Raw genomic sequence first — 12,525 nt, forward strand, 5'->3', positions numbered from 1 at the left:
CTTGGCAGGCTGGATTAAAGAACATTACTCAACTATATGCAGACTATAAGAAGTCACTTCAACTATAATGAGATAGGCAGGTAGATATTAAAAGAATCAAAAATAAATATCATGCAAATATGAATTAAAGGAAATGAGAGGTGGCTACATTAATACCAGCTAAAGTGGATTTCAGAGCAAAGAAAATGTACTAGGAATAGAGAGGAATTTTATAGGATGAAGAAGAGTCAATCCACCAAGAAGACATAGTAATCCTAAATGTATACACAACAAACAACAGAGGTGCAAATGTGTAAAGCAAAATTGATAGAACTAAGAAAAAAATAGACAAATTCGTTATTGTTATAGTTGGAGATTTCAACACCCTTCTCTCAACAACAGATAGAAGAACTAGACTGAAAGTTAGCAAGAAAAAGAAGAATTCAACAATACCATCAACCCACCAGATCTAATTATCACTTACAGAACATTCTATCTGACAGCAGCAGTATACACGTTCTCTTCAAGTTCCTACAGAATATTTACTAAGATAGACTATATCCTGATTTGGAAAACAAATCTCAACAAATTTAAAAGAACTGAAATCACACAGAATGTGTTATCCAACCACAATAAATCAAACTAGGAATGAATGATAGAAAGATAAAAGGAAAATATTCAAACACTTGGGAGCTAAACAATGTAGTTCTAAATAATTCATGGATCAGAGAGGAAGTCTCAAGGGAAATAAAACAATACGTTGAACTGAATGTAAATGCAAATTTGCAAAATACAGCTAAAGTAGTGCATATACTAGAAGAGAAGACACCTCAAATCAATAATTAAGATACTACCTCAATAGCTTAGAAAAATAGGAGTCAAATAAACCAAAAGCAAGCGAAGGTAGGAAATAATAAAAAAGTTCAGAAATTGATGAAACTTAAAATGAATTACAGATAAAATGAATAAAACAAAGAGCTGGTTCTTTGAAAAGATCAATAAAATTGACATACTTCTAGCAAGACTGAAAAAGAAAAAAAAAGACACAAATTACCAAAATCAAGAGTGAAGGGGATATCACTAAAGGCCCTGCAGACATCATAAGGATAATAAGGTATAATACTACAAATAACGCTACATAAATAAATTTGACAACTCATATGAAATCGATCACTTCCTCAAAAAACACTACTATAACTCACACAACATGAACTAGATAATTTGACTAGTCCTGAAACTATCAAGTTGGATATAATTTAAAAACTTCCAGGAAAAAAATCTCTGGGCCCAGATGGTTACACTGGAGAATTCTATCAAACGTTTAAATAAGAGTCAACAGTAATTCTACACATACTTTTCCAGATAATAGATGAGGCAGAAAAGCTTCCCAATTTGTGAATAAAACCACATAAGGACAGTACAAAAAAAAAAAAAAAAGAAAGAAAAAGAAAACTACAGACTAATATCCTTTAGAATACAGATGCAAAAGTCCTTAACAAAATATTGGCAAATAGAATTCAGCGATATATAAAAAGAAACATCATGGCTGAGTGGGGGTTACTTGAATAATACAAAGCTTTTTCAATATTTGAAAATCAACCAATGCAATGCCTTGTATTAATGGGCTACAGAAGAAAAATCATGTGATCATATCAAACGAAGCAGAATGATGTTGTCGTGAAGAGTGTATTTATGTCAAGCACCTTAGTACAATGCCTAATATGTATTGTAGATACTGTTTTATGATTATGACAACCAAACTGTTAAGCTTTATTTTTTTCTTCTTGTGTTGTTTGTATTCAGCTAGGGCAATTTTGATGCCAAAAATCTATGTTCTCCCATTTGGACATTAGAGGACAAACTTTTACAAATACATGAAAGGGAGCTCTGAAGATTGAAGGAGAGTGGGTAGGAAGTTGCTGTTTCTCTTGCCCTAGGGACTTGGTGACAGTGCATTCTGCTGGCACAGTGCAGTATTGGGGTGGGGGGGATTCAAATTATTTGCTGATCTTAAATTTTTTAGAGCCAAATACTGGTGATATACTCCAGTGTTTCAAATGACAGATAAAAAAGTGAGGCAATAGGGCCTTTCCCTTCAGTGCATATGCCTTAGGATGGCAGCTGGCTGATATGTGCAGGCAGTCATTTGTGGCTTAGTGTATCTCTATAAGCACATTTTTCTGTGATTAAATGTCAACTTATAAAACATAGCTCTGGAATTGGAAATTATTAATCAAAATGAAAAAAAAAACAACAGAGGATCCATAATAGAAAAAATGGTGAAATTAGAGCTAAATCTACACATTCCACCTACAGTTTGCTGTGTGATGATGCTGACTTTTACATTCCTGAAATAAAATGAAAAGGAAGATGTTAGCACTAACAGTAAAAGTTTGACAATCACTTATTTTGCCCTTAAGGTTTCTAGGAACCTAAAGGTAGTGGAGTAAGTCAGATAAAAATCAAGTGTCAAGAAATGGCACCTTATCATTTTGACATCCTCTATTTGGCAGCAATCCTTGATCATCTGCCAGTTGTCATGTGGTTTAGGTCTTCAAATTACATACTCAATCGCGGACATTTTCATTACAATGGATTAATTTCACACTTTATTTTTGCTTTTATATTTCTTCTGAAATGAAGATAGTATAAATGTTATTGAGTTAGCTCCATTTTCTGAAGTAGAATAGTCGTTTGCTTTAAGGAACACCTATGTTAAGAATTGATGAAGTAAGTAGTTTTAATCTGCCACTGTTTTCTATTGCTTTAATCTGTGGCAAGATTTTTTTTTTCCTCTCACTTAATAGCCATTTGATAGACACTCTTTGGGTTTGCACTTTTATTAAGGAAATAATTTAGAGTCAGTCTGGATAAGAACAATCTCCTGATTTTATGACAGTAATGTCCCACACTACTGGAGATAGCTATATTGTTGCACTGGTATTAAGAGATAAAGTAATGTGCTTTGTGAATTAAAGAATTAATGTTGTATTAAGTAAGAAAATCCAATACAAAAGCGACTGGGAAACTAAACAATACTTTATTCAGCTGTCATTCTTGCTGTAAGTTAGAGAAGAATTTTCCATTCACATTTCTACAACTTCCTACCTGCACTATTTTTTAGAACAAATTTAATTACATAATAGGACTAGAGTAAGTTTTAAAAATACCTATGAATTAAATAATACTAAAATCAACTGATTAAAATATATCATCCTGGCTGTTCAGATTAACAAAAGGAATATTTGAAATGGATCATTAAATAGAGAAAATTATTTCATTGATTTTTTTCAAAAGCTTCTTCCTGATTTAGCCACTAAGTGTATGGAACTGCCTCTGAAGGATCCCATTTTCATGAAATTTTTGACTTCCTACTGGCCATGTACTCTTGCTTTGGCAATTAATTCTTGTTTAGCAAGCAAGTCTTTACATATTTTCAGCCTTCTCTCTCTTATATAAATAATTTCCAATTATAGGGAGATATGAATCTACTTGGATGTATTCATTCTTATTTCTCTAGTATAGCAAAAGGCATGGCTTCATGGGCACACTGGAAAAGGCAACACAATCATCAATCAATAGGCTTTTTTTAAAAAGAGTACATTTAGTTCATCTGAATAACAGTTCTGATATTGGTAAACCCAAAAGAAGTGCAATATGAAATTCTCAAGACTAGATTTGAACCCTTAGCTTACAATTCCTGTAATTGTTCTTTGGATTGTTCTATATATTTTAACCTGTACAACCCCAAACAGTGCATTTTTATTCTGTTCTAGAACAATAACATATTTATTCCATAAAGACCATGCTGAGGCTAGTGTGGTAGAGACAGAGGCATGTATTTGTTAGGGAGGGAAATTAGTGGATGTCTTAATATAGACACTAAATATAAGCATCAAAAATTTCAATGAGCCTTCGATACGTGTTTGATAGATGCCTAAAAATGTCATCAATAGTTGATCCTTAATCACAGAAGTCCCATAAGATATAATTTTCACCTACTTACTTTATTCCTAACCCTTCCTAACCTGGAGTGATATTTATGACAGTGGGTATGTTCAGGCAACTGGTGTGATTGGAACTGTTGCTTAAAACTCCCTTTTCAACCTACGGGTGAAATTAAGGTGTGGATACTTACTATTCACACAAATATTCAGTTCCAGATTATTTCTGAATACCAAAACTCAAAGGAAAGTGGAATTGCATTATCATCGATCTAGAGAGTCAAAGTTCTGCTAGGGTTAGAGGTTCTTTTTCATTTGGACACATTTGGTATTTTCCCACAGTTCTGCTTTCCTTTTTAAACTTATGTCCCTTGAAAAAAGTGGCTTTTGGTCAAGAGAAAAACTCAATATATTTGTGCAAGAAATGTCTCTCTGGGGGCAACAGATAGTGCTAAAAGTTTTTGTTTATTTGTTTTTGATAATTAAAAAATCTATAATTGTATGACTTCATCAATCTACCCTTTCACTGACTCACTTCTCATTTTGGGGGCAAAGCTCACTGATAGCAAATGCATTTGACTACTATTTCTTCTTGAAGTCCAGCAGCCTCAGTAGAAGTGACACCAACATGAGTGAGGGTGATAGGAAGAGGATGGTTGAGGGAAGCAAGGAGAATCTCAACCTACCAACTGACTCAAAAAGATCTCTTTTCCTAATGTTTATAAAAATGTTTGGAGTTCAAAATGACTCTATATGCAGGATTCCAGTCTGTTTTTGAGTTTCAGTGATGACCCAGTCTACCAGAAGAAAAATTTACTGCAACCAGTGCAAAATTTGCTCCTATCAGAGGAGAAAAATGAGGCTTGGGAAAGAGAATCAGAAAAGAGGGAGCCAGGATTGTGCTTGGCATTACTCACAGTAATAGAGAATATTGGTTTTGTTTGCTTATGGACTGATGAAGTCAAGGCATTACTCCTGGGCATTCTTCACTGTTAATAATGCATATTGCTTTAGGAGGGAAAAAATACAAAGCCTCAGGTGAAACTTACACTACTTGACATATTTCTTTCTGTACAAAAGGAGAGTTTAGCTACGGCATTGACATTCACTAAAGTTTCAGAAGCATTTTTTAAAAATTTCAATATTACTTTAAGCTAGAACAGATATGCTTGACTTTTATGTTATTGATGGAAATAGGAAACATTTCTATTTCCCTGTCTCTTATCTCTCATATGTTAAGGTTTACCCAGTTGATTTTCATACCTGCTTCATCCACACCTTGACTTGCTCTCTTATAGCCTCAGGATTTGTTCTACTTGTTGCCATTCCTATGTTTTCTAATATTTAAATCTTCACCTATCTTTCTTGTCTATTCCAGACTTTCCTCTATTTCTGTGTGAGTTACATCCGCCTTCCGCCCCTGCCCCACCTCCCGTCCCCTGCCTTTGATATAAGGGATTCCAACAGCAATAATGTCCATTCTCAGTTAAATACAAAAGCCAATAATTGTAGTTACATTTATTTCAGTTCCACATATATAGAGTACTGATAGCAATATTTGTTTTTAAAGGCAGTAATTTTGGAGAAAATTACTTTTCAATGACTACAACTTAAAGATTATACATTTTAGATAAGATTTTTTATAGCATAATAAAATGATTTTATTTAAATTACTAAATGTATAGTTTGATTTTTCTTAAGTTGATTTTCTTTTAAACATCTACTTATTTAAAAATGACATAAATTTATTCTTATCCTGTGAAAAATTCTACAACAGACTGATTTTTGTTACCAAGTGAAAAATCAATCCCAGTAGTAGTTTGATTCAGTTGTTTTAAACACAAATGATGGTGTGGTTGTATAGTCAATAGCAAAACAATTTAAGATTTTCAAAAGATATTTTAGACTTGATCTTTCTATATATGTATAAAAAGAAACAGTAAAATGAATTATACTAAGAAACATGACAAATGGCAAAATTATAATAAGGAATGAATGTTAATAAATTTAAAAAAATTTTAATACGTCATATGGTCTGAAAAAGCAAAAATTTCAATTTGGGGGCCTGTGAAAGAAAGAATTAAAAGAACATAAAAATGACCAAACCCCACATAATTTCTTTTAGTTTCTGCTAATGAGTTCCTGGCCATGCCTCAGAGATGACGAGCATCTGGAAATCCTGAAGCTCTTAATGGCTGAACTTGCAATGGCTGGCATTGTAGATGAGAGAAAATCATGGGCAAGTTCAGCATAAGGGGCATGTCTGTGAGCCAAGACTAAATTAGCTACATTTTTATACCTTTTTCTTCAACTATGTACATCCTGATGTTGACCCTTATGCCCACCTTTATTATTCTAACTGCCAAGTCATTATGCACTTAACCTAGAATAACAGACACTTGAGGAGGGAAGAGTCACTAATGCTGAAAGAGACCTTTGAATGTCTAGTCTTTACATATTAAAGAATTTTCAGATTTAATATCACTGGAATTTTAAAGTTTCTTGGTTACCCTTTCAAGAAGAGAAATGTTTTAAGTTTCATTTGTTTTAATATGTCACGTCAGCCTTTTTGCTGCAATGTTTTCCTGCTCCAGCATTTTAACATACCCTTACAGGTATTATCCTTCAATTTTAAATCTTCTCAGGGATATTCAACCTTTTTAAGACTCTCAATACTTTTAACAGAGTTTGCCATTTCAGATTTAGAGAAAAACAGCCTTGCCATCCTTATGGAGAATTCTACCAAATCAGAGTACAATGTCTGACTTTAAAATGAAAATGGTTTTCATTTATATTTTACATTATGACCTTCGTACTATATTCGGTTACATTTAGGAGAGTGATCTAAAATATTTAGTCACCCATGTGATCTTGGCAAGTAACCTAACCTCAACTCCAAGTCTCTAACTGAGGAAGTCTAAATTCAGTTTCTTCTTTCATTAAAGTGGACAAAAATAAAAGTGTTTACCTCATATGATTGTCGTGAAGATAAGATGAACAAATACATGAAAGCATTTAGCACAATGCCTGACACAGGGTAGTATTTAATGCATGGTACCTCATAATAGTTCTTACCATGGTGACTGTGACTTAATCTAATAGACTGAAGCAGTAAAAGCAATGATGTGATACGACTCTAAAATGCAAATACTCCTTCTGAGAGCACTTTTGTTAAAAATTAAAGTTTTTAACAGCAGTTCTCAAAGTGCTCAAGTGGTACTGTCTGGAATTTGAGGGTGTGGGGCTGGATTTACCTTACTGTGACATGTTCTTCTAGCAGTGATTCCCAGACTTTTTGAATTAATGGACACCAGAATTTGAGATTTTGGAGACTGACATAGCAAGAGAGAATTTAAAAACTACCTCCTACTATTATGCCACTGAAAAAAAAAAGGCTAGGATTTAACACCCTCAACACTTTGCCATATATTAGCCACTCTCAGGTACATAGAACAATGATGGTAGATACAGGAGCAAAATTCCTTCTGATAGATGAACACATTTTGTTTATTTTATATATCTAAACCTCTGGATCCACAGCTTGGAGGGTACCCACATTTGTTCTCCTGTAATGCTTGGAGTACTGCTAGGCATAGCCATAGGTATTACCAATATTAGTTCAAAAGATACAATAACTAGAACAGAGAGCCACAAGTTCAATCATAGTCTTTCTAAAATGGATTTCCCACTGAATCTCTGCAGCATCACAGTACTTTCTGATCACAGTAGTATCACAGTACTAGTACTACACAGTAGTATTATCCTAGTAGTAGCATCATAGTAGTATCTCTTGGCATAGAGATAAGATTTAAAAAATCTTCTGCAGAGACTTTGAGAAGGAGACTCAAATGGGGTACTGACTAATACTTCTTCACCACTTATTATCCTTGATTCCGCATCCATTTGTAGTTTAATTTCTGATTTTTCATTCTCATCCTATCTAGCCTAATGACTACTTACTTCAGGACAACGGCAAAACCAACACTGACTTTAAAAAAAATTGATTGTAGAATAAAATATAAACTCAAAGAATAATAGTACAACGTTCACACCTATTTTGGTAAATCCAGCAGCCCAGGCTAATAATCCCATTACCATTTTCATTTCCTTAGGTTGATTCTCACTAGAATTTGAACTTGGTATCCTCAATTAATATATAATAAAAAACTAAAATTGAATATTTAAAGCATTCTTTATTCTCTTTACTCTGTGACGTAATAGGTAAACATATCCATTATTAGGTTCTAAAGTCTCAGATTTTAGGCAAAAGTGTTATAACATAGGGTAGTCAGAAGATGCTTATGATAGTAGGAAGAAGCTATAAGTGAGTTTACACATGAAAGACATGGTAAAATTTTAAATACATATTACATTATTTTACATTTGACAAGACATATAAAAGGCTACTGAAATTTTCAGATAGGTTAAACAATTATTTTAGCCGTTAACAAGAATAACTAGCTCACAAATATTTAATCAATACAGAATTGCATGGGGTTCTCAAAGCAAGTAGAGAAGCAAGCAAATGATCATCATGATTTGTATTGATGATATGATTAAACATAATATTATGGACTTTGAAAATAGATTTTATGTAAAATGGATGTATGAATGGATAATGTAAACACCTGTTAATTCCATTTAGAGTAATAAATGAATAAGGCTTTTCCTTTTATGGGAAAATTATAGTATCCCTTTGCAACTAAGTACGTGATTATGATTCTCTCCTCTCTTGGTCAGGTTATGTAAGGGTCCCTTGGCTCTGATAGGTACTCCTTCAATTTCCTACCGTCACATTCACGATCTCCTCTTTTTTCATCAAGAAGCAGATTTCCCTACTTTCCTGAGATTTCCAACTTCCTCTTCACCAATCACTTCTCATCAGCCTTTAAATATAATCAGCTGTTTGCCATCTTAAATATTCCTTCTGTCTTCCTCATATCCCCTTCCAGATTCTACCGTAATTCTCTTTGCTTTTAAAAGGAAACTCCTTTCTTGAGTTTTTTTAAAGTTTCTCTATTTCTTAATGTAGGTTCCTATGGATTCTGCCCCATCAGTTAATTAAATTACTTTTGCCAAGACCACCAATAACCTTTTTGTTGCTAAAACCAAGGAGCCTTTACTCATACTTACCTTGCTTGACTTTTTTTGCACCATGTGATACTGCTGACCCTTCCCTCCTTTAAACATTTTTTTCTACTTGATTTCCAAGGTGCCACTTTTCCTTGTTTTTCCTTCTACAGTTTTTTAGTGGTCATAGGAGTTGAAAGCGCATCTATTCTATTCCAACTGATTAGTCAAGGCCAATCATATAATTCCATGCATCTTGCTAGGGGTGAGAAGTCCTTAGCTATTTTGGATCAATGAGATGTAAAAAGAGGCTTGTGGGGGGATTTAGGGAAGAAAGGTTTTGCTTGTAAGAGACAGCTATGGGAAACTTGGTTCCTCTCCTGATGTATTGGAAGGAGGAAGCTTGTTATCTTCAATTGCTATAGGTAGCCATCTGATAATTATGAAAGGAACCAATTTTAGGATAAAGCCAACAATATGAATGGAAGAGTGGAGAGGGAAAAAAACCCTAAGTATTTAAAATTATCTAACTGAAGACTAATCTGAGCCTTACCCTAGATCTTGTCTACTTCTTATGTTAGCTAAATATTTTAGTGTTCAAGGCTGGAATTTTCTATAACTTGTGGTAGAAAGAAACTTATTGACAAAATCTTTGGTCATTCCTTCTCTGCTCTTGTTTCTAAGAACATGCCTTAAATGTTGGTGTTCTGTGGAGTTCTGTGTCGTCTACCTGTCTCACTCACGACTCAATTATGACTTATGTTTTAATGATTGCTAAATTTGTATCGCCAACTAAGATTTCTCTCCTGAACTTCAGAAAAATATATCTAAATATCCACTAAAAATTTCCACTCAGATTTCCTAAAGTTACCTCAAATCTACATCTTAAAATTTAAACTCCCCTCCCCTCCTCCACTTACACCTATTACTCTTTTGCTTTCCCATCTCAGTGAATGGCACATCATGACTCATACAAATTAGAAACCTGGGGATTAGTCTTGGAACTCTTAGCTGTCTCTTATGCCCTATGTCCAGTCAATCACAAGATCACGTTGGCTGTACCTTTTAAGAATATATTGGATCTTTGCATTTTCTCTCTACCACCCGTTGCTTCCATCTACTCTCCCTTGGATTACAAGAGAAGCTTTGTAACTCATTCCATGGCCTCTAGTTTTTCTGCTCCCCAATTCATTCTCTGAAAAGCTGTCAGAGTGCTCTTTAGATGAAAATTTAATGATGTCTCTCCCCTGTTTAAAACACTTCTTCCCATTTCTTTCAGGATAAAGCCCAGCATAATCTGGTTTATGCTTAACCTCCTAGCTTTATTTTATGCCACCCTTCTTTCTTAACTTTCTTTAATTTCTTTACTAAACTGGTGTCCTCTCCAGGTGCTCTCCTAGCCATCTTCACAGGACTATATCTGCAGTGCTGGGTATTGCTCAATAGGCAGATTAATAACGTGTATAACGCCTGCAAATCAGAATATTAACAATTATTTTGGGTAAAATAATTTGATATTTAATATATCTTTTTTAAAAAGCACTGAAGTATTTATCAAGGGAAAAATCACCACTTAAGTTACAAAGAAAGTATGGGATTATGTAGTGTATATGTTATGAAGCACAATTATAAAATGAACATTTATGAGCTTAAGAACTAGAGTGTAAGAATCACAATTCAGCTTAAGAAACAGAACAGTACTAAAACTAATATCAGCTTCCTCCCTGATTCTACCCCCAGCCTCCCCTTTAGAGATAACCATAATCCTAAATTTACGTTAACCATTCCCTTATAAAAAGTTTTCTCATTCATATACTTATGGCTAAATAATAAATTTTTAGTTTTGCTTGTTTTTGAGATTTATAAATATGGAACTCTTGATGTGTGCCATCTTCTGAAACTTGTTTTTCACTCAAACTATGCTTCTAAAGTTTATACACATTATCCTAATTATAGTTAACAAATGTTCATTGCTGTAAAATATTCCCTTGTGTGAATATTTTTTATCACGTTTCTTGTGATAGACATTTAGGCTTATCCAGTATTCTACCATTGTAAGTGCTGGTATCTTGAATGACGTACACAAGAGTTCTTCTAGGATAATATCTTAGGAGGGCAATTATTGGAATGTTGGGTATATGCATATTCAGCTTTATAAGATAATTTGTTGGCGATGTGATTGTGCTTTATACTCCCACAAGAAGTATAGAGTTTACATTGCTCTTATACTTGCAAAGAACTTACATTTTCATACTTCTTAATTTTTGTTAGTTCAGTGGGTATAAAATAGCATTTTTTCTGTATTTCCCTGATTGATAAAAAGGTTCAGTTTTATTTTAATGTTAATTTACTCTCCTGATGCCCTTGTATTTTACCATACTTTTGGTACTGTGTTATATGTCTTTTCATATTGATTTGTAGGAGTTTTAAAAAATATATTCTGGAATATCAACCCCTTGTCCCTCATATATGTTGCAATTACCTTCTCGGTTATAGCTTTCTTTTTGCTCCCTTTATGGTGATTTAACATGAAGTATTACAATTACCTACTTATCTCTGAACCTACCTCACCAGACGAATAGGTCCTAGAGGTAAGACACCATACCATATCTTCTGCATTTTTGTTCCCTAACATCTAGCAAGTACTCAACACATAGTAGTGCTGCTTGGCACATACAGTTGCTCACTAAGTGTCTGATGAATGAATGACAGGATGAATGAGTTGCTATGACTTTAGAAATGGTGAATCAATCTTTTGTGGTCAAACTTCATCTTATGCAAATTGGCTACACCATGCTGCTGAATCCAACAGAGTCAGAAAGTATACATTACAAAATTTCCTGTAGTTGCACTTCAAAGGTGAGTGTCAGACACGAATAAGAGGTGACAGATCCTCAGAGAGGTGGCAGGATGTTGTTTATAAAAATTCATTACTAGCTCTGAGCATTTGGCAATGTTCACTTTTCATTCTTTTCAATGCACTTACAGTTAACCAGACTCCCTATTGTGGGATAGTATTTAGACTAAATTTATCACAAAGTTAGAAATGATGTTAAGATGCAAGATATGGATTACATATTACAATGGATATGCAAGATTCATGGTTTGTGTCATTAATTTGAAATTGGTTACCTTTTTAGTAATGGTGTCCGGAGGTACATCCCGCCTCCCAAGAGGATAAGGATTCCACTGGCCACTAGGAGATACATCTTCTTGTCCATTGTCTAAAATGTTGCTTTGCTGGGACGGGGTCTATTGCAAAAATGGTATGGCATTCTTTAGTGATGTAATAGAAGTTTATCATAGTTTTCTGAAAAGAGTCCCTCATGATTATGGTAAAATTAATTTTGTTTAATCACAGAAAAACATATATCCTAAACTGGAGGTATTATTATACACTATTTACATGGTAAGAATTGTAAATTAATAGCTTTTTGGAAGCAGTGAGAAATTCAATTAAAATAACCATCTTATAGTTATTTACTGAATTTTAAAGAGAAGTTTAAATTTACAGTACTGGAATAAAAATAAT

At 33.7% G+C, this 12,525-nt stretch overlaps 1 protein-coding gene across 2 annotated transcripts in view; it reads right to left on the reverse strand.

Moving 5' to 3' along the window:
• LRRC7 (leucine rich repeat containing 7) overlaps positions 1-12,525 on the reverse strand; it is a 384,748-nt gene that overhangs the window by 60,617 nt on the left and 311,606 nt on the right. For both annotated transcript variants that reach the window (XM_061186459.1, XM_061186458.1), the window contains one exon: positions 12,126-12,245. In XM_061186459.1, the coding sequence (XP_061042442.1) occupies positions 12,126-12,245 (120 nt within the window). The remainder of the gene's footprint in view (positions 1-12,125; positions 12,246-12,525) is intronic.

This window comes from Eubalaena glacialis, chromosome 3 (assembly GCF_028564815.1).
Source record: "Eubalaena glacialis isolate mEubGla1 chromosome 3, mEubGla1.1.hap2.+ XY, whole genome shotgun sequence".
Classification (NCBI taxonomy): Eukaryota; Metazoa; Chordata; class Mammalia; order Artiodactyla; family Balaenidae; genus Eubalaena; species Eubalaena glacialis.